Source organism: Trachinotus anak, unplaced genomic scaffold, assembly GCF_046630095.1.
Source record: "Trachinotus anak isolate AG129_WGS33_773 ecotype Australia unplaced genomic scaffold, CSIRO_AGI_Tana_v1 ptg000008l, whole genome shotgun sequence".
NCBI classification, from domain to species: domain Eukaryota; kingdom Metazoa; phylum Chordata; class Actinopteri; order Carangiformes; family Carangidae; genus Trachinotus; species Trachinotus anak.
The window spans coordinates 9,625,272-9,647,324 of NW_027273859.1; the positions used below are offsets into that span (position 1 = coordinate 9,625,272).

The 22,053-nt window shown below is 42.5% G+C and overlaps 1 protein-coding gene across 2 annotated transcripts in view; it reads right to left on the reverse strand.

Annotated features, from left to right (window-relative positions):
* Positions 1 to 18,950, reverse strand: part of rorb (RAR-related orphan receptor B) — a 24,026-nt gene extending 5,076 nt beyond the window's left edge. The window contains exons 1-9 of one of the 2 annotated variants that reach the window (XM_071482433.1): positions 18,592 to 18,950; positions 2,822 to 2,907; positions 2,546 to 2,687; positions 1,880 to 2,311; positions 1,275 to 1,396; positions 751 to 883; positions 481 to 588; positions 268 to 378; positions 61 to 173 (exon numbers count right to left, since the gene is read on the reverse strand). In XM_071482433.1, the coding sequence (XP_071338534.1) occupies positions 61 to 173; positions 268 to 378; positions 481 to 588; positions 751 to 883; positions 1,275 to 1,396; positions 1,880 to 2,311; positions 2,546 to 2,687; positions 2,822 to 2,907; positions 18,592 to 18,598 (1,254 nt within the window). In that variant the 5' untranslated portion in view covers positions 18,599 to 18,950. Of the gene's footprint in view, positions 1 to 60; positions 174 to 267; positions 379 to 480; positions 589 to 750; positions 884 to 1,274; positions 1,397 to 1,879; positions 2,312 to 2,545; positions 2,688 to 2,821; positions 2,908 to 3,476; positions 3,822 to 18,591 lie in introns of those variants that run through there. The other variant, XM_071482432.1, reaches the window with a different exon arrangement.
* Positions 18,951 to 22,053: the final 3,103 nt, after the last annotated feature.

Consider the following 22,053-nt stretch of genomic DNA (forward strand, 5'->3'; position numbering starts at 1 on the left):
GTCAGCCTCAGGGGCTGTCCTATGTGACTTGTGTCACACTAGGACTAAGGCTTGGCCTACCTTAGCCAGGGCATCTTCATCCATGTGGTTCTTCTGCATAATGTGCTGCAGAGCAAAGTAGATCTTCTCCTGGAGCTTCTGGACTTTCCGAGGCTCCATCAGCCACGGTCGATCTGAGTAGAAGAAAGCGTTTTCAGTTTTTTTATTTTAAGTCAACACAGATTGCTTCCTTTTTGATTAAAGTAATATTAGGGAATGCCCACTGACCTGTGGAGATTAGTACAGCTGCTGAGAACAGAGCGATCTCCTCCTCCGTCAGTTGCAGTGAACACAAACTCTTTGCAAAGTCAAACACCGCACTCACTAAGTCATCACAACCTTGGCGGGAAACAGAGAAAAGGACAATTTCATTGCACTCATGATCAAAAATACCTCACTGGGTAGAGGATTTTTTCATTTAATTTTTTTGCATTTTCTTACCTAGAGCTTTGAACATCTGCATGCCTCCGTACTTCCCCTCAAAGAGCACAGTGTTGTTGAGAGGGTTGAACGCTCTGCACATCCGCACCAAGACTACCTCCAAACAACCTGGAAGAACCAGGAAGACAGATGGTTTGAGCCTGACAGTGATAGACTGACCAAAGGGCGAAAAGAATTAAGAAGGCAAAGGACTTTGTCTTCCATGAGCGGCATTGTTTGGCAAGACAAAGAGATGGGCCCGGCCTGACATTGTCAGTCCAGTCGTCTCACCTGACTTCAGCAGGAGGATCTGGTCATTCTGGCACAGTTCCATGAACCCTGAGATGCGCTTGGCGAACTCCACCACGTACTGGATTGCATGGGTGATCTGAATGGCACACTGCTGCCACAGCACGTCCCGGGGCTAGAAAACAAACACACCCAGTTTAAGGGTTATATTTTCTGTACTTAGTAGTTATAGTAGTTGTATTCATGTCAGTGAATGAAACTAAAAATCTTGCCACCCCTTTGGGGGGGGTTGTAACTGAACTGAATTTAAATCCTCACAAATAAATAAATAATAATAATATTAATAGTAAAAGACAATTTCAAAGCATTGCACGTGAATGGACGTCAGTGCATTGGATGCAGATGTAGGAATGCAGCGACAATGAAGTAACTTTCTAGGCATAGCTGGTGTAGCTGAAAATTAAATTAATTTTAATAATAAAAACACAAAAAAAAGCAGGGATACATGGGACATTGTAAATATCACATTCTTTGCATGAAGATGGTGCCATGACATAAAGTCTCACCTTGCTCTGGTACATCTTGACCTCTTCATAGGAGTGTGTCTGCCAGGCAAGCTGCTGCAGCTCCTCTGTTGTGTACTGACATGTCTCCAAGTGGGATTTGATGATATTCTGAGCAATACGGTCTGGAAGAGAGGATTGACATTTATTTATTCCTTTCCATAAAGAATCTCCATTCATTTATTTATTCAGTTATACTTTGCTACAGTGGTATATGGGATGTGTATGGGTAGTATTGGTAAGCATTCTGCAGGTGCTATGATCTGTTGAAACTTTAGAGGAATTAGATTTTTTTTGCATTGCTACCCATTTACTGCTAAATCCACATCCCCTTGGATTTGTATTAAGTGATTCATTTTAATTAATTCTTAACATGTGCAAACTGCCTGAGTTGCACATACAGTAATATGACACCTTGTCAGCTATCTGTAAGCCTGTCTGATCTCCTGTTCTGCACTCAGATTAGCACTCTGACTCACGCTCTCTACCAGGACTACTTTGTGGGTAACCATTTCTTTTCCATGTGGATAATTCATGTAGATTTTAAATGAAGAACCATTCTACTGTGTCTGTCTCACAAACGGAGCAAAATGTCATGCAGTCTTTACCCAGCTCTCCCATGCTGACGTTATTCGGTCCCAGCTGACTGTCCTGGTAGCCTCCGTAGCTGAACAGGTTGGGTACTGGCGTCAGGTCATACACCGGCTCCTGCTTAATGTGCTTCATGCCTGACATGTCCAAACCTGACTGGTCTGGAGACGGTTGGGTGGAATCCATCCCATAGTAGCCCCCCGGGACTCCGCCTCCGTTGCCATGGCCACCTTTGGGCAGCTCAATGACATGACCATTGGCATAGGTGCCCCCAATCTCATGGTTAAGGGTGGACAGTCCGTTGGTTAGGCTGGATGAGTAAACACGTGCCAGGGCTTCTGCTTCGCCTGTCTGCTGCTGCCGCTGCTCCTGCAGTCGTGCCTGGTGCTTCTGGACCTCTGCATACAGGCTGTCACGTTGCTTCTTGGACATGCGGCCAAATTTTACCGCTGTACAGGGAGAAAATACAACACAGAGAGACAAAATTTTAAAACTGCCACAACATTTCAGCTCTTCTAGGTAAAGTTGAATAATTGGTAAAAACAGTAGATGTGATCCAAAGAGCTTCAACTCATACAAATGTGCATTGGTTTTGAATGTATCTGTGTTGTTACACTAAATTACCAGTTATAATCAATTATTTCTCTCTTTATTGATTTAAATATAGACACACTGGGCCTCACCATCTCTGGACATTCCTAGTGCGAGACATTTCTGCAGGCGGCAGTGTTGGCAGCGATTGCGGTTTGTTCTGTCGATGAGGCAGTTCCTCTGGCGGGGGCAGGAGTAGGATGCATTGTTCTGCTGACTCCGTCTGAAGAAACCCTGGTTACATGTCAACAAAAAGCATGAATACAGACTTACCGGTACCTGTAGAACACACAAAATGCACGAGTGCACAATTTCTGAGCCAAAACTAAGACAAACAGGCTCTGTTGAAATAATGCGTCATGTCTCACCTTACATCCCTCGCATGTAATGACTCCATAGTGGATACCTGATGATTTGTCTCCGCAGATTTTGCACGGTATTACTTCGATTTGGGCTGCAAACACAAAGAGAGGATAGAAAAGACGTGCGTTACAAAACTAGTTTTGAACAGGACAGATTTTTTTTCCCCAGTTTTGAGAACAGCACCTGATTCAGTCACCTCACAGAGTTCTAGACCTCAGTTGGTGGTCTAATTTGAGGTTAAAAAACAGTGCATAACCTGGTCGACTGAAGGACCTGATTGAGGCTACAATGTGTGTGAATGTGTGTGTAACTTCACAAGGGCACAGTGACACCTGGACATTCTCTATGTCCTTGTAGGAGTTTTTCTAATGACTGGGACATCAAGGAGTGCATACGTGACACCGTACATGCACATTCACACACACATAAATAACAGTCAGACATTACTTGTGTAGGGGCTCTTTGTGTTACGCTTGAAAGAGAGACCCCTGCAGGTGTGCAGGGTTGCCCATAATGAGAAAACAGGTTACATTGCTGAAGGACTCTTGCTCTTCCACTCTCTCTCTCTCTCTCTCTCACACGCACACACACACATTGAATTTCAGTAGCTTTTACTTAATCTACAAATGTACGAATTGAACTACTTCTCATTTTACTCACTGTGTATAGGTAGCTCCATGTACAGATCAACCAAAGGCACAGAATATGAACAACAGCAAGTATTTCAGTGTAACACACTGAAGCACCTGTCAGTGGTGTCTTTCAGCCTATTATCCATAATATATGGAAAGAGAAAGCCGCTGTTCCTGTTAAGTGATATGAGATGGATGTAGAGGTAGGCAGGTATGTCTGCTGAGATGGCACACTCTCTATAAAGAGATTAGACAGTCCATCTAATCCTAAATTATTTCCCGACGAGCTGGTTCCCTCCTCTGCTGCGCACTGGCTTAGCCACAGCTGAAATAGCCATTCACATGTAATCTCCTTGCATAGTCCCACCTGTAGGAAATTCTGCAAGTTTTATGAACTTTCCCAGAAGTTCCTCAACAGAGAAAGTCAAGAAGAAGAACAGAAAATACAACTTCTTCACTTTCACATTCCATATTTGCACACATTTTGCCTAACTGATCCTCCTGAAGAACAATACAAAACTTGCACTGTGTGACTGGAGTTGATGCTGCAAGAGGTGTGTAAATACAGAGAGCATTGTGTCTGCGTCTAGGTTACCATATGCATGTATGAGTGTGCCTTGCATCTATCCGTGTGCATACTGAAATGCGTTCTACCTGGGGTTTTTTGTGCATTTGGACAAGTGTATGTACAGTGTGTCCTGTTCACATAGTCGGAGACGTTTCTATGTGTATATACTGCACAGATATATATTATAGACTGTATAAATATATAATGTGTGTGTGTGTGTGTGTGTGTGTGTGTGTGTGTGTGTGTGTGGGCATACTAAATGTCTGTGCAGGAATGAGTGTGCAGTATATATAATTGGATAAGCCTATATGCGGATCAATGGAGACAGTTCTGTCTGTCCAAGCAACTGAGCAGGTGTAGACAGCCACTGCTGCTGATATACACTTTATAGTCTGCCTGCTGTTTCACAGTATATCTATGATCAAATCCCAGTTATAATACACAGAGATACTCACAGCTGGTAGCAGCTGACTCATCTGAATGAATCTGTACTTTGTACTCTATTCTCCTTACATGAACCCGAACACCTTTTACAGAGATAATGATGGAACAGTTACAGGAACAAAGAACCTTATAGATCCACAAAAAAACACATGCCCTCATTCATTCATTTATTATTTATTGCTTATCTGCCCCCCCAGTGACCATTAGAAGGCATAAATGTCTACGAACTAAAAACTGACCTCCAGTCTGCCATGACCCTGGACTTCGCACCATCTTTCATTATGTGTGTAGTAGTCTTTATAGTTGTCTTTCAATGTGTGAATGAGCCTTTATTTAGTGCCTTTATTTATCTCAAATTATAATCAACAAAACCCAACAATGGATTGTTGTGTCCCGTCTGTGAGTGATCGACCTGTGGACGGAACGACGTGATCTTTGACTGTGTGCTTAAGGTGGCGCAGCTCACGCTGAGCGTCGTGGTGTAGCCCAAGATGTGACCCATTTCCACCAATTCCCGGCCAACTGGTACCAAACTGGGTCAGAGAGAGCATTGGACTGGGACGACACACAGACTACACATACACAGAGCTGTCAGTGAACATGGCCTGTAACACGCTATTTATAGTCTGTAAAAACAGGTCAGTTGCGCCCGGGACATGGACGTTATCATCAGACCAAACAGACGACAATGACAGCAGTGTACCAGCCATACGTCACATCACCTCCACTCTTAGAGTTTCACAGTTACCTTTTGCTTTTTGCTGTTGTTAAGGCTTATCACAAACTTTTAATCAAACTCTGATGAAAGTTTTGAAAATGAAACGTGTGAGTCTCTTTGGGTTTAGACTAGCTGAATGTTTTCAGCCCACACCTGCTGCTGCTGCAATGTGGATATACATAGTTATCATGCATAGTTATTATGTGACGGTGTATATCCACATGTATTATTATTTCTGTTGATTTTTAGAGAAAGCTCTTTACATGTTCCTACCTCAGAGGCGTGTGTGTTTACTGTTCCTCTCCAGTGATTACAGTATATCTTCAGCATATTGCTTTGTACCCCATGGGAGATTGTGCTCCTCTTTGTGTCACATAATTATGCCCAAAGGAGCACGGGCGTGTGGGCATGTGCATTGTTTTACTGTGTGTGTTTCAGAGAGGGTTTGAATGAGCGTTTCACTTATAAGATCGACACAGAGAAACATAAAGTACGTGTACATGTCTGCGTGTGTTCGACAAACTGTTTGTGAATGTGCGCTTGAGTGTGGGTGTGTGCATTGTTGAGAGTGTGTTGTGCTCACTGCCAGCGGGGACTGTCAGGTAGGATATAGGGAGACGGTCATGACAGCATTGCTGTTGCCAGGGTGACCACCCACTCGCTGCACTCGTCTGGCTGTCACAGCGATGATGTGCTAAGCTGTCACACTCTTAAAGGAAGTGATGTCATCGCTGTGTGCGGCCAACTCACTGTTCGTCCTGTCGCCCTCTCTCAGCAGCGGAGGCTTTGTGAATTGTTTACCAAAGGACTCCCACTTCCACATCCAGTCAACAATAGAAGCCTGCCGCCTTGTTACACTTTAGCCGCAATGGTGGATTATATGTGTAGCAGAATTACGACGTGTTATCTGTTGGCTGCTTAGAAGAGGCTGTGTTCTTATTGTTTTTGAAGTTTGGATGGATGATAATGCATTTTGGGTATTTGATTTCATGGTTTTACATTAGAGAAGCAAACTTACAGCTTCAAAGCTCTCGTAGAAGTGAATTCCTAAAATAGAGTAGAACTTAAGACAACAGAGTCTAATGCAGCTACTCCCCTAACAGCTCTCTGACAGGCAACCATTTCCAAACAAAAACTCATGTGGAAAAAAAGCCATTTCTGTTTTATTTGGGAGATTACTTTGCTCCGAGGTCTTTCACAGAAGAGGGTGGGACTTCTTTCTAACCTAAGTTGACCCAGTCTGAGCACAGTGACTGACAACATCCTCGGCCAGTGGGAGTGCGAGTGTTATCCTGAGGTTATTATGTAAGAGCGGGACTGCAACGCTGGCGATTCCTCAGCTAAGAGGAGGATCAGGCCTGCACAATCTCTTGAGAGAGAAAAAGATAGAGAGAACTAACTAGAGGTGGATTTCATAAAGAACAAGGCACAGATAGTTGTTTAAGTGTGCACTACACTACTGAGGGTTAGCACACGTGCATGTGTGTGTAGCTGGTTCTGGCCACGAGGGTTGTATTGCACTGGCACGTGTGTTATGATAATTGATTTTTAATGAAGTGAGGATCTCCTGTGTATTTTCTGGGCTGGCCCTCTCTCTAAATAGAGTCCTAATTATCTACATTGCACTGCAGAAAAAAAAGCACAGCCTAGCACCAATATCTTAGTAATACTTCATCTGAAGCACATATGTAGCTCACACACACACACACACACACACACACACACACACACACAGTACCATTAATACACAGATACACACACCCAGAATTACATGCCTATTTCTCTCCATCTATACTGATAATGCAGCAGCAAATTAAGGCCACTAGGTGTTGCTGTATATGTTAAGTTTCAGTGTGTGTGTGTGTGTGTGTGTGTGTGTGTGTGTGTGTGTGTGTGTGTGTGTTTCAAAAGGGGCAGACTGGACATGCATGTTTCATTCATTCAGCCTGCGGGGTGGGTCTACAACAGAAACATATCCAAAGCGACACACACACACACATTCACAGAATCATGCAGTAACAGTGGCACAGCAGTATACACTAGAGGTTGGTGCTGTAGTATCACAGTTTATAGAACAGTTAAAATCACTTTCTGGCATAACTTTTGCCAAATGTAAGGCACTTCAGAAATGCAAACACAACTCCTGCTGCAGTCCCAGGGGTTGATTTGTTGGGGATGAATGTGGGTGGTATCTCCACTTCATTAAAAATATGCATAGCTTCTTCCCAGTTAACTAGATATCTTCTGGGAAAATGAAGGAGATCAGCACTTTACCCCCCCACCCCCACCCCCACCCCCCATCCCTCCTTGTTAAATCTGAACAACTCCGACGCTGGCCTTAGATGTCTATATACTGTGAATTATGCTATCACTGTTCGCCATCCACTCCACTTCAGTCTGTTTGACTTTTTCATTTCTCTCCAAGTGTTCCTACTCGCTGTAAGTGGCTGTGTGACTGGGAAATCATTTCAGTTTCCGTATTTCATGATCTATTTCCATCTCTCAGCATAACTCTTGTCTTCCGTGTCTCATACAGCTTAGAGAGGAACAAGCGTTTTTTTTTTTTTTTTTTTTCCCTCCGCCGATGATGAAAAACACTGAGAAAACTTTTGGTGGCGTGATCGCTGAGTGGATGAACACACACAGTTGGGAATAGCGTATAGCAGTGCTGCTTGGGTTACCTCCCCTGTGTCTCCTGTCATATTTTCACATCATACTGTCCCATTAAAATCAATGAAACACTGCCACTGCATATGGTTTCAAACGGACTTGTGCTGTGTGCTGTCATACTTTTCTCTCTTTCCTGTCTCTTTTTACTGTCTAAAACATCTAAAAATTATATTGAAGAATCTGCTCTCCTTTAAAAAAAAAAAAAAATTAAGTGTCTTTCACTCACTTTCATCTATCATCCATACTGGATGTCCTCTTTACTTCTCAGACACCAGTGTGCAGTATTTATCATAAATGCCATCGTTCTGGTGTTACGATGTTGTTGCAAAGTTCAAAGTGCAAAGTTTCTCCCCTTGTTTCCTGCCTCTCTCTACTGTCTGTCCCCTCATAAAGGCATTATATATGTCATCATATGTATATGTGGCCACTAATCACCAAGCATGGGTGTCATTTAAAAATTTTCAATATGTTTCAATGTGATACCAAAACAATACTTTGAGGACTAGAAATATTTTTCACAATTTTTTCCACAAAACCTTTTTCTTTCCAATTTTACAAATGAAGCCAAAGTTCTCAAATTTTGAACATTAACTGAACGTAAGTGGCCATAAGAGGACTTCAACAGGATGGAATTAAATTAAAATACCATCTAAAATAGGCAAAGTATGATTTTGAATCAGTAAATGTCTGACATGACAAAAAATCTGCATCTGATGGAAACTTTTGATACTTGAGAATTTTCAATACTCGGTGCTACAGACAACTTTTGATTAGTATCAAAGGCTGAGGTTCATCACTAAGCCATCTGTGCTTTTTGATCAACATTTGCTCCTCATTTTAACAAGGTTGAATGCTCATGTTAAACATGCTCTGTGGTGATAGCATCACTGCAGCCTGATCAATTGCTTTTATTCGGTGTATTTGGAAACAGCGTGTAAACACCAAAGATAAGTTAATGAATTGATTAGCCGATCGGCAGAAAATTAATAGGTAACTGTCTTTGAGGCTTTCTCTGCTCTGCTGCTTTTCTCTGCTTTATGCTATTGGAAATTAATCTTCTTTGAGATTTGGATTCTTGTTTAGGACAAAATAAGACATCTGTCCTGCATCACATTTCCCCAAGGTCATCTTGGAGGTTGGGAAAATGTGATGAAAATATTTTCACCATTTTATGACATTGTATGAAGCAAAGGCTCGATTATTTCATTTAAAAAAAATTAGCATTAGTTGCAGCCCTAAACAGCAGCAGTGAACTTGACAGTGATGATCATCTCTGACTCAAACATCTAAACCGTTATGTTTAACTGACTGATAAACATAACGGTGACTTACAAACATGAACCAGCCTCATTAACACAAGGTGACACGGCCGTGCACCGATTCTGTCTTTGTTTGTACAGTCTGCTGTGCAGTGTGCTACAGTAATAATCATAATGCCATACAACGGGCCCATCTCCCCTCCCCCATCCCCATCCCTCCCTGCCAAGCATGTCTTTGTCCACTCTGTAATATAGACAGTCACACTGTTGCTGCATGTAGTATGTTACTACCCCCAACCTCTGCTTTTCCCATCAGTGTAACGTCATCGACCCCCCCTCCCTCACTTTGCCAACACACACATGTACAAACAGTCAGAAAAACGTCGCTCTTGCCCTCCCCCAGTGCTGTATGTCAGAGGGCATGAGCTTGTCCAGCTTGCCATGCGGCCCCAAAGCACTCTGGGTAATTGCTCAGATAGCAGGTCTGGGATCAGCTGCAGTTTGCTCATAGAATATTGTGCCGCCGTGTGATTGGACGCCACAGAGAGGGAACAGAAGGGGGCCACTGGCTGTCATCCAGTGCATCGATTCACATGCACACACACACGCACACACACACACACACATGCTCGCACAGACATGTTCAGACAGACAGAGGCACACATTCAGACATGCTTGAATGCATGCATTACTGCAAACTGCTTTTGAAAAAGCAGACTATACTGTATGATTTCTATGCTTGCCCCCCCACCCAACACACACACACACACACACACACACACTCTGCCACCCAGTGCAGCATGTGTCCTCAGATGGATAAGAGGAGAGGGAGGCGTGGGAAAAAAATCCACTGGGTAAACCCAACCCCTGCCTGAACACATATATGTATACACACACACACACACACACACACAGTCTGCCCATCTGCCTCCTCAGATCTGCCTCTCATGGTCACTGTACACACTCATACACAGTCGTATGCTCACACTCCAACCCCCTGGGTGACCTGTAGGACCCGGGTGGCCTTTGACCTTTCCTTAAGGACTGAGAGGGTGCATCAGAGTGGAAGGAACGAGTCCAAGTGTGAGAGATCTGCATCTGGTCATTACCATCCTGAGAGCAGCCATGAGAATGCACACACACTGAGGCGTACTTGCTTAAGCACACATGCACACACGCACAGACACACACAGCGCTTTAAGCTCTTTCTCTTATATATTTCTTTTCTTTTCCTCTCACGCCTTCATCGTCACGTTAGCAGACATGCATGCGTGCACACTGAGCTGTAAAACACTGAGTCGGCCGTGGTGTTCTTGTTTTGCTCAGATGAGGGGAATCATTGCAGTAAAGAATATATTTATACACACACACGCTGACTGAGATCCTGCCGTTTCAATCTCTGAAGTGAGGAAATAATGTTTTGTTGGCATTGGCCATGTCCTCATCCTCCCTTAACCTCACGCTCCTCCTCCTATGGTGTTTCTCTTGAGCCTAATTGTAGATGACAGTGTGTGTGTGTGTGTCTTTGAGGGGGAAGGGAGAGGAAAAGGTGGCTATCCCAGTGTGGAGAGAAATAGAAAGAGAGGGACATCCACGGAGAGACAGACAGAAAATTGCTCTCGGTTCTTACATAAGATGTGGAGAAATTTGCCCCCAGTTTCGTTGGAGTCACATCCTTTATAGTGATGGTCGGTGGTCAGTCAGATAAAATCGGCAAACAGGAACATCAACATGAGTGAGGCTGAATGGGCTTTAAAGCATTAATGAAGAGAGCAGCACTTAGTGTGAATCGCTGAGAGAATTAAATCACAGAGAGAATGATGGAAACCGTGTGTGTGTGTCAAAGCTTGTTTGAAATGCTATCGAATCTGCTTCCATTTAAATCTGATTAGATGTTGTTGCAGTTGTTTGTGTACAAGCCTCTCTGTACGTAGTGTATCAGCTGTGTAGACATGTATATACTATACTTCTGACTCCATTACCTTTATATGACAGCTGTAGATACATTTTTCCTACAAATCATATGCAAATAAAATAAGATGCACTGCAATAGACTAAACTACCCAACAGTATATAATGAAGATTAACAACATTAAAGTTCTGTTTAAGCATGGCTAGATAGCTATATAGATAGATAGATAGATAGATAGATAGATAGATAGATAGATAGATAGATAGATAGATAGATAGATAGATAGATGCATATACTTATTATTTCAATTCAAATTGTCCAGTAGCTCACTAATATATTCAGTTAAGAGAAGATTTAAGTCCATGTCATGATCCACTGCCTTTGGCTGAGGTATTGAACAGTCTGTTGGATGTGTAATATTAATAATAATGCATTTATTAATGTATAATTATCCAATTATATAATGTTAATAATATATCTCTGGAATGGTCCGTTCTGCATTTTGAGTAATTTTATTTTTTATTTACTCTAAGTACATTAAATGAATAATACTTAATTAACATAATTATATTGATATACTTTTACTTGAAAGGAGCATACCTGTTAATTTGCATGTTTCAGCGAAATAAATACCTACACCTTACATTTTTCCCTAATTTTTCTATGGCCAATACACCCAACTTGAGTATTTTTACACTGTGGTATTACTTATAAGTAAGTTTATTTCTATAAAACCTCTCAAGAGCAGAAGGTCACAGCGTCACTGCCACTTAAGTAAAGATTCTCGTCCCTCTGGTTGTGGGTTTATGTGTCTCTTTGAGTGAAACCAGCTGGCTGCGTGGTGAGAGAACTCGAGCATATGAATGAATGAGTTCCCATCTGAGTTTATGTGTGTGCTTTCAAAAGGTTTGAATGTATGTGTGCAGTTCAGCGTGCCTGTTTGAGCGAGTGTGTGAGCACGCATGTGTGTGAGTATGTATGTGTGTGTCCTCTCCCAGGGATGGCCGCTAATAGCTCGCCTCGGGCAACAATTTAACTCAGCCTAACAAGGTTCTCCCCAAAGTGGCCCCAGGGGCATCTCTCACAGAGGCAAATTGATCACAAAGACTATCACACAGCTCAGCTTGGCTTGACTCGGCCTGCTCTGCTCTTCACCTGCTCGCTCTCTCTCTCTCTCTCTCTCTCTCTCTCTCTCTCTTCTGTAAAGGGATGATTTAACAGAATGTGTTATCAACTTTAATTCAGAGTTGAGAGAACAAAAGCTGGAGCAGCAGCCTTGGTTTTATATTCTCTTTGTGAATGACAAGAGACCCCTTGTCAACAGCCACTGCTTAGGACACACACAAGTGAGCACACACAGTCATGGGTTAAGAGATTTGGACACAGTGAGAGAGAGAGAGAGAGAGAGAGAGAGAGAGAAAGAGGGGGATGTGGAGAGAAAGAAACATAGACCTAATAAGAGTCTCTTCAATGAGATTACAAGCACTAAAACAGGCTAATCTTTGTCATTAAGAAAAGATGCCGCAGTAGGCTAAGTCATATTATAGGCTTATTGTTGTTAGTGCGTGCTATGCACCTGCCAGCACCGAACACCTTCACAGAGCAGAGGCATTTAGCAACATTAGATTTCAGGCAGGCTAATGTGCAAATACAGTTTTACATCAGTTTTACATCATTCTTGTAACTATGGGGAGACAAATGCTGTTTTTTAATGCAAAAGTAGTCACAGTAACAACAATACAACTACTTTCAAGTAATCTGTTTTGTTCCTTTTGTTTTTTGTAATGAAAACTATTTATCTTCGGTATGTCAGAGTTTAATGAAATAAGAAAAAGAGCCTTTTAAAGCTTTTAAGCTTTGCAATTTTTCAGTGAAATCAATGTAATTTTAGGGTTTTTTTAGCCTGAGACACAGCCTTTCTTTACCCATAAAGCTTTTAATCTATATGTATATGATTATGTATAAAGTAGATGTTGGAATGTTACACTGACACACACCTACAGAATATGGGCTAATCTGATTTGAGTGTTAGCTAAAGTCTAATGGTTGGTTTGCTGGTGTGGACTTTGGATACTACTATTACGGGTGGTGGCGTTATTCATTGCTAAGGACAGCTACAGTTTGCAAGTGTAATGTGAGGACAGGGTAGTTTGTATCAGTGTGTGTGTGTGTGTCAACGTGCAAGTAAACAGATTCAGCATTTTATCCACCCTGTATTCTGTTATCCCTCACTCTTTCACTCTCTCTTGCTCAAGCAAATGCTCACACACACATGCACTATTATATAACTCTTAAGTCTCTCCCTTACTTGCTCTCTTTTCTTATCTCACTCATTCATTCACTTTCTGTTTACCTCCTGCTTTAACTTTAATTTGACGTGCAGTCACTTCACAGATCCTCACTGCTACATGACGATGACCCCTGAAACCAGAGTTCAGAAGCGCAGGTGAACATGCCCTCTTATTTTGGGCTGTCAGACAGTAGCCCTCTATAGCTCTCTCCATAAAACTAGATTATGAGACAGCAAAGTTAATTCCTGCTCTTGATATGAGCATATTTTTCTTGAAAGCTACCCCTCCAATGATATCTCCGGTCTCTTCATACATTAATCGGTTTCTGCATTTTACAAGCACAGTCACCCTCTTCCTCGGTTTATACTTCAGTGTAAATCGGAGGAAAATGTGAATATTGAATATCATTGTGCCTCCATTGAGACATGCTGCCTTCATGGATGAGTAAAACTGACAAAACAGAAGGAGCTGTCAGAGGACTCTATGACTTCAAGGCAGATTTAGAGTTTAGGAGTGGTTCAGGCTGAAATCCCTCCCGGCGAAGATAAAGTGGAGACACAAACCGAAGCGTGCCGTATAGCCCACGCTTTGTGTGTGTAAAGATTAGAGAAAGAGAGAGAAATAGAGAGAGAGAGAGAGAGAGAGAGGGGAGAAAAACTGTTCGCCTAGACTCCCCCAGACAGCCGCAGAGAGATAAAACCAACATGGAGTGCACGCTGAGCACATGCTAAACAAACTCAGGCTATGATAGCGGCTCAGTGGGACCACAGAAGTGCCATCCAGGCCACACACACACACACACACAGCATGGTGGGATGTTTTTAGTAGACGGCTTGCAAAAAGGTCAGGCAGACACTTGAGGTGAGGAGTAGACTGGGGGTGTCTGAAGACAGGTGCACAGACAGTGGGAAGTGAGTCCTGAATGTAAGCTTGTGTGTGTGTGTCTGTTGCAACGGCACTCTGGTGGTACTTCAGTCAGTCAGTAGGGCTGTGTTGAGGGATTAACAGTGTGGCCTGCATGGGCTTGGGGTAATCTCTCCTCTCTTCTTACATAACACTGGACCATTAGTCAGCACAAACACACAATAAACAACACAATCAACAACACAGAGCTCCACAACAGACCGCACATACACTGATAACACTGCAAACCAGAGATTCACTCAAGCCGGGTGCCCACTATTGTATGCAGCGAGTGATTTCATGGCAACAGGGGAAACCAGTGATTTGGTGACAAAACCTGTGCGCTAACTTGTTGTTTCTGACTCAGGATGAAGCTACTGGTTTCAAACAGGCTCCGAACAGCATGTCAGTCCATGTTTTGGTGTAGCTGTTCATTCTTGGTGCAAAATTTTGATAAGACAAGCACCTCATACGACACTTTGTTGATGATTTTAATCATCTTTTGGGCCAAAATGTTGCAGTATACATCTTTCGCTCATTAATACAGCCCACCACCCTTTAGCATTTGTAAGCAGTAAAATAAATGGTTTATAAGTGCTTATAAATGTACAGTAGCCTATTTGTCAACAATTATAACTTCTCATATTAATACATATTGTATATTATTATATATACTGTGTTTGCTCATAAATGCTAAACAGGGCAACTTAAATTAAGTGTCACCAATATCTTATAAACACATTTACTAATTTCAACATATTATCACAGTTAATAGGAACAAACATTACAAAATGAAAATAAATCAAGTTATAAATATTTAGAGCCGCTGCTAAGGGATCAAATTACTAAAAGGTACAGAGTTTTATCATTGGAGGTAAAGTGAAGCCATTCAAGTTATGTGCAATAGATTTATCTAAACAGACTGTTTCCGTTGGCTCTGACTAAAAATTGATCCTGGGATGCTTTAGAATCGGCCAAATCAATGCTCACACAAGCCTCCAAAGCAAAGCAGGATAGGACTAATTCTATTGGCATGAGGCCGTCATGCATAGTATTGCAGCTGTATGTGTGTGCGTGTGTGTGTGTGCGTGTGTGTGTGTGCGTGCATGTATGTGTGTGTGTGTGTGTGTGTGTGTGTGTGTGTGTGTGTGTGTGTGTGTGATCACATGCCATTTTGCAAGGTAATATAAATAATGTTGAAATTGGAATAACCATGTTACTGTAGACTTCAGCCTATTAGTAGTGCCCTTGTCTTTTGACACCGCTCGTCATCACCTCTCTTGTTTATTGCTCTCTCACACTCTCCCAGTTTGTGTCATTCTATCTTTTCCCATGGTGAAGGAGTGTGGGAGAATGTGATTGACACATATCGCTAAGAGAGGAGATCAAATGGCGCTGTGAAGCCCTCCTCCCCCTGCTGCTCCCTCCACCGCTGAACTCTTTGACCGGTCTGACCTGGGTGCATCTATGGGGTGCAAAAGCTCTTAGGCTTATACCAGTAATACAAAGCATCCACACACACAGGCTATAGGGGCCTAATGTAAAGATCACTGAGGAAATAGGAAAATATTGACATATAGAATACATGTCTACAATGTCAGTTTATGTGGCTTTGTTAGTTTATGTAAATGTTCACTTGCTTCCAATTGTGTATATGTGGTTGTCTATGAGAGCTCAGTAGAGGCACTGTGCTCAAATTGATTAGAACTAAATGAAACACTTGCCAGGAGGATGTTGATGATGCTGATTGGCTCTGCTATGCTTTGGAAACCCAAACTTATTTCTCCAAAATATTACATGTAATCACAAAGATTAAAATGAATATCAATTCAAAACAGATAATATAGTTTTGTATTATTTATTTATTTATTTGTCCAGTTAGAGTTGTTTATTATATGGGGTTGAAACTAAAACTTTGCTATCACCATAACTTATAATGCCATTGTTACTAGTGTTATTTTATTCTCCAGTTTCTATGTTGGTTTTTAGAGGAACACGATTTGCAGCACTGCATCCTCATGATGCAGTTGAAAATACAGAAATAATTATCCTGTTTACAACATCCTACACAACACTGAGCCATATTGGAAAAAAGCCCCACAATGCTCCATTTTCTGACATGAAGAAAAGGCCATGATGAAATTATTCTATCTGTTATGTCTCTGGCTTTTCCTGGCCGGGTGATGGGGTGACATCATCTTCGGTCAAGGCTTCAGGAGTTGTGGCTATTGTTAAATGATAATTACCACGGCTCATGAGGGGCCTCTATTTTTTATAACCTTGTGGTTGTGAGCACATTTCTGTGTAAGGGCAACCGAGACTCCACACACACACACACACACACACACACACACACACACACACACAAACACACATAGACACACACACACACGCATACACACAGGTCGAGAGTGGGGGCCGCACGGCCCACACTGATTTAATTCTATCTGACAAAACCCTTTGGGGCGTGCAGAGGGAGAGAGGAAGATGGAGAGAGAGAGAGGGAGAGAGGGAGACAGAGAGAGAGAGACGGAGAAAGAGGGGTGAGAGAAACGCTTCAGGGGCCTCTTCTGCCAACCACAGCTATAAAGTGAAAGCAGGAGCTTTCGGTATACCCCCCAAAGCCTCCCATGCACGAGAGTGGTCGCGAGGCCCATTAAAATGTGGATAAAATACAAGGTGCATGACAGAGGAGTTTGCCACGGGATAAGAGGGGAGAGAGGGAGAGAGAGGTGGGGGGTGTCAGGCCTTCTCATGTTTTTTCTTGCCTGAGGTTTGATGTCCTGAAGTTTAGGTAGAGGAAAGCTTTATATGACATTCAAACACAAAAATTATGAAAATAGATAGATCGTTAGATAGATAGATAGTTTTAGCTACAAATGTATTTCAGAGTAGAAAATACACTAAAATTAAGATACTTGAAGTCTATTAAATAGTAGCCTATTATTGTTTTCATTATTCTTGTTCGTAATCATGGTTAATAGTAATGTTAACAATAATCTATTTAATAACATCAGCCTACTGACCACTCATTTATCCTCTGATATCAGAACAAATCCTACAAAACTATACATCTGGTTACAGTGAACCCGTGTAAAAAGACAGTAAGTGTGTTCTATTTTGAAACAGATTTAAGATGTGTTTTAGTTTGACAACCTATTCTTTTTTCTCAGATTATAGCGCCGAGCTTTTACGTTTGATATGAAGTTTAGATCGAGATTCTCCAACAATCTCTCTCATTCTTCTTCAACCTAACGACTTCATCATTGAATCATCCCTGTGAATTAGATTGTTTCTAGTGTAAAATGACAACAGGAGGAGGAGGCTCGTCCAGTTAAACACGGATCCACTCATAATTTAGAGCTCAAGATCATCCAGTTGAACGGGTGTTGCAACTTGGCGTCAGCGATGATTGCGCATTAGCCTACCATGAAAAAAATTAATACAAATCCAAAAAGTATAAAAAACAAAAAAACAAACAAAAAAAAAACAACAAAAACGCAGAGCTGATAATAATCGGGTTAAATACTGAATCATTTAGAGTTTGACTTTAACGACCGATTATCTGCTGATGAAGAAGAAACGAAACATTTTAAAGGGAATTTCATACATAAGTGGAAGGAAGCGTTAACCTGTGTGTGTGTGTGTGTGTGTGTGTGTGTGTGTTACCTCTGTCAGACTGTGTGTGTGTGTGTGTGTGTGTGTGTGTGCGCGCGCGCTCACAGGACGACACTGACGTTGAATTTGAGCGTCCCTCGCGCGGTGCAGCGCGTGATGGAAATGGGTTAGTGGAGCGCGTGAAAAGTCGCGTATCCCCGAGAAACGCTCAATAAAGTTGATCAACATAATGCGACAAATGAAAGTTTGTTTTCCTGCGCAGCGTCCGATCGCATCCGGGCGCCGCCTGTCCGTGATCTCCGCTGGCGTGGAGCGTGGAGCGTGGAGCGGAGCTCACACGATTAAGGCTTTCATCAAATATCATGCTTTTAATTTCCAATCACAGACTCCAGCGGCTTAACGCGTGGATCTGCAAAAACTGCGGGCCTGCTCCACACACTGATACACACTTAGACTCAAAACACACACACACACACACACACACACACACACACACACGCACGCACGCACGCAGAGAGATCCAAATAAACTTTTATGCCTTTTGTAGCATAAGGTGGCAGACAAATCCAGCCACACACCCGCAGGTTTGCTGAGAGAAAAAAAAAAAAGTGACAAAACAGCTTTGCAGCGAAAAACTCCCAGAATAAACTTTCAAGGCCAAATCTGGGATAGAGCCCGCCGTGCTATATGTGTGTGTGTTCAGCGGGATGAGGTTTGGGGAAAAGTGGCGGCGGTGTTTGGAGCAGTGGGATGGTCTTACCTCGCATGGTGTTGGCGTTGCTGGAGCTGGTGCTGAGGCTCGCTTCCCAAAGCAGCAGTCATGAAGAAACAAACATAAACACTTAAAGATGGGGAGGGGGTTGCGGGGGGGTGGTGGGGGGGAAGATCCTCGGTTAAAAATAACAACAACGAAAAGAGTGCAGATAATCTGCGTCGACGTCCACTGGCTGCCCTGAGTGGAGGCGACTCTGCGCTAAAAGCATCCCAGACCGGGGCGCAGGGAGGCGGGCTGAGGTTGGTCGGTGCGTCGGTCGCTGCGCTCTGGTCGTGTGGTCGCTTTTCTCATGACATCTGCGCTCTCACCTCTGCGGGAGGGTTTCACTGTTTTCTGCGGGCTGAGGGAGGGAAGAGCGTATAGGAGAGGCTTTACCCGGCGGCCCGGATTGGACTGGAGCACTTTCCGCTCCTCCCACTCTCTCCTGCTCAGCCTCCAGCCCGGAGCCCGCACACACACACACACACACACAGTGCACACATATAGCCTGAGCGCTCTCTGCCGCTACAATACACAGATACAGTCACAACAAAGTTTTTAATGTCACCTTACACATTTAGTCAGCTCCGTGCAGTTGTGCGACTGTTCTCATGTATGCACAGAAAAAAAATGATTTTGACAGAAACACGCCGCAGTAGGTTTGAAAAAAGGGACCAAGCTAATCATTTCAATCGTTTCAAAAGAGAAGACGAGCTTTACAACTGGATTTTGTGAGTTAAGGTGATTGGTCCAAATATTAGCTTCAGATAAGTAACAAAAATAATGAAAAAATATAGACTGATAAAAGAGCTAACCCATAGACTTTGGATTGACACAGACAAGCAATATATGTTATAGAAACATTATCATGAGAGCACTGGAGGAAGAATATAATTCCGCAGGTATAAAGTGATTATTGAGCACTACGTTATCTGAGGGTTTTTTTTGTTTAGCCTATTCAACTGATGAAGCTTTAATACAAGTATAAGTAAATATGTGGATGGATTAAGCAGGATATTTCATCATCACATCAGCTGATAATTTCATACTGATGTTCAACTAAAACTGCAGTTATTGTTATTTATACGACACTATGATTATAATATATAAGCATATATGGGTTCTAAAAAAAAATTGTTTTACATTTGTCCTATAGATGTTATACATAGAGAGACTAATAGATCTTATGTCACAGAAAGAAGAGCAGGTCAGGTGACATGAGTTGTCTCAGGTGTCCTCAGGATGGCTTTCAGGGTGGGGTCCTCTCCTTCCTCTGAGAGCACTGAAATACTGACCTGGAAAATGAAAGAGTAGGTCCACTACTGTACTGAACAATGACTGACCCAGTGCAGGCTGCAGGTATTATCTATTACAGTATGTTTGATTTAAACATTGACCTATTATACTCATGATTTCATATCATGACGGTGAATAATGTGGTATGGTAAAGGTTAGTGTGTGTGTGAATTGTTTCAGGACCATGGAAATCTTTCGTTGTATTTAAAATCAGCATGGATGTTGCACTGAAATTAAGACCACATCCAGATTGAGACGTTAAATCTATCACTACGTATTACTTGCAATCTGTTATGACACATGAAGTGGGTGACTCAGACTCCACCTGTCAGCGTTTGCTGATTTACCCAGAAATGGCCACACCTTACACATTTGTACCATCATTGCACCATAAATTTCTTCCTGATAATGAATAATTATAGTAAGAAATTGTATAACATTTATTGTAAGCTATGCCGTAACATTTTTATTTACTGGCTACATGTCTGAACCTGATGAGGCAACAGTATGTTCTCTTTTGCTTTATGAAGTGAATTTCCAAGGCTAAAAAGGGACAAATGATCCCTCAGACTATTTCATGGTGTTCTTGTTTTATCACTGCAGTGTACCAACAGATTCATAATCATCAGAGGGGTGACTGACTGAGCCAAAAGGAAACCATGCCAGGTCTTCTTTGACCCCAGAACAACTCCTGGTGACCTATAGAGTGAGGTCCAGTGAAATCTAAACAGAATATAAAAACTGATCTTGTCATGCGCAGAAGTGAGTGTCGGTCCTCTCAGTGCTGAAAAGAGCCACTCTTGTCACACACGGTTAGCGTCATAGCCAGTATTCAGCGTCTGTCATTAGAATGGTTTTCTAAGAGATAACACCGTCGGAGCTTCTGTCGGTCTGTGCGAGGTAGGAGAGAGGCAGGTGTGAGTGAGAGGCACATTCACCCCCGGTCTCTTTTAGCCTCTTTAGTTGTGGCCCAGGGAGAGAGAGACACAGAGAGAAACAGAGAGAGAAACTGCCCCGAGCACATCTCCACTGACCTACATTTCATCTGTCGCTTTTTTCCACTCTTCCCTTTTTTTCATCTCCTATTTCTCCTGTACCAACAGCTCCATAATTGTGATGTAATGACCAAAGCAAGCGTGATAAAGTCCCAGACTGGTCAGGATGAAACACTCTTGAAGACAGGCAGACAGAAGAAAGAGATAAAGAAAAGAAGAGACAGTGGAAGACAGACAGGGAGGGGGGGTTGAAATGAAACAAGAGGGTAGTTAGCTCTTGAAAATACAATAGGTTTCATCCCTTTTTGTCAAAGCAATAAAATGTGTCCTTATGTGATCTGTGTGCTGCGTGGACTTCAATCCATCTGAGGGCTGGGGACTCCATTAAGATGGATTACCCCTCATTGCCAACTAGTCACTGTTCTCCCAAAAGCCACAGAGATAGTAGAGAAATTACTTTAAACACGAGCAAATATGTGCATTGTCTGTTGAGCAAGGATGGAAAAAAAAAAAAAGAAAAAGCACATAGAGGTTGTGTTTGATGAGATACAGTGGAGTGTAGGCTGCTCTGTCCATATGGTGGTAAGAGGGAGGAAGGGAGCAGGAGAAGCAGACCGGGCCATGCCTAAGGGCGGAACTTGGAGAAGGAGAAAGCAGCACTCTGTGCCGAGATGGGATCTCAGGTCCTTCTGCCTTTATGTTTCACTGTCTATTTCTGTTGGCTGCGTGATCGCCTGCTGCATCTCTGTCTACCCGCCTTACTAACGCTCATCAAGTCTATACTAATTGATTGTCTGTGAATCTGTTTTGTGTCTGTCATGTCTGTTATTCATCTTTCATGCTTGCATCCATTTTTTTCTTATTTAGACTTATCTCTTTATTTCAGTTTGTATCTTCCTTCCTCTCTTCCCTCCCTTTTTGAATCGTGCTAGCGGCAAAGCTCCAGGGATGGCATTGTCAGTCGGTCCACCACTTTGGTCCCAGTGGAAACATCTCAGCAACTGTTGGATGGATTGAAATAAAATTTTGGACAGACATCCCCTGATGATATATCCTGATGGCTTTGTTGATCCTCTGATTTTCCCTCTTGTGTCACCATGAGGTTGACCTTCATGGGTTTGAGTGATGTACTGTAGCTCAACAACCACTAAATAGATTGCAGGACATTCAGGATGAA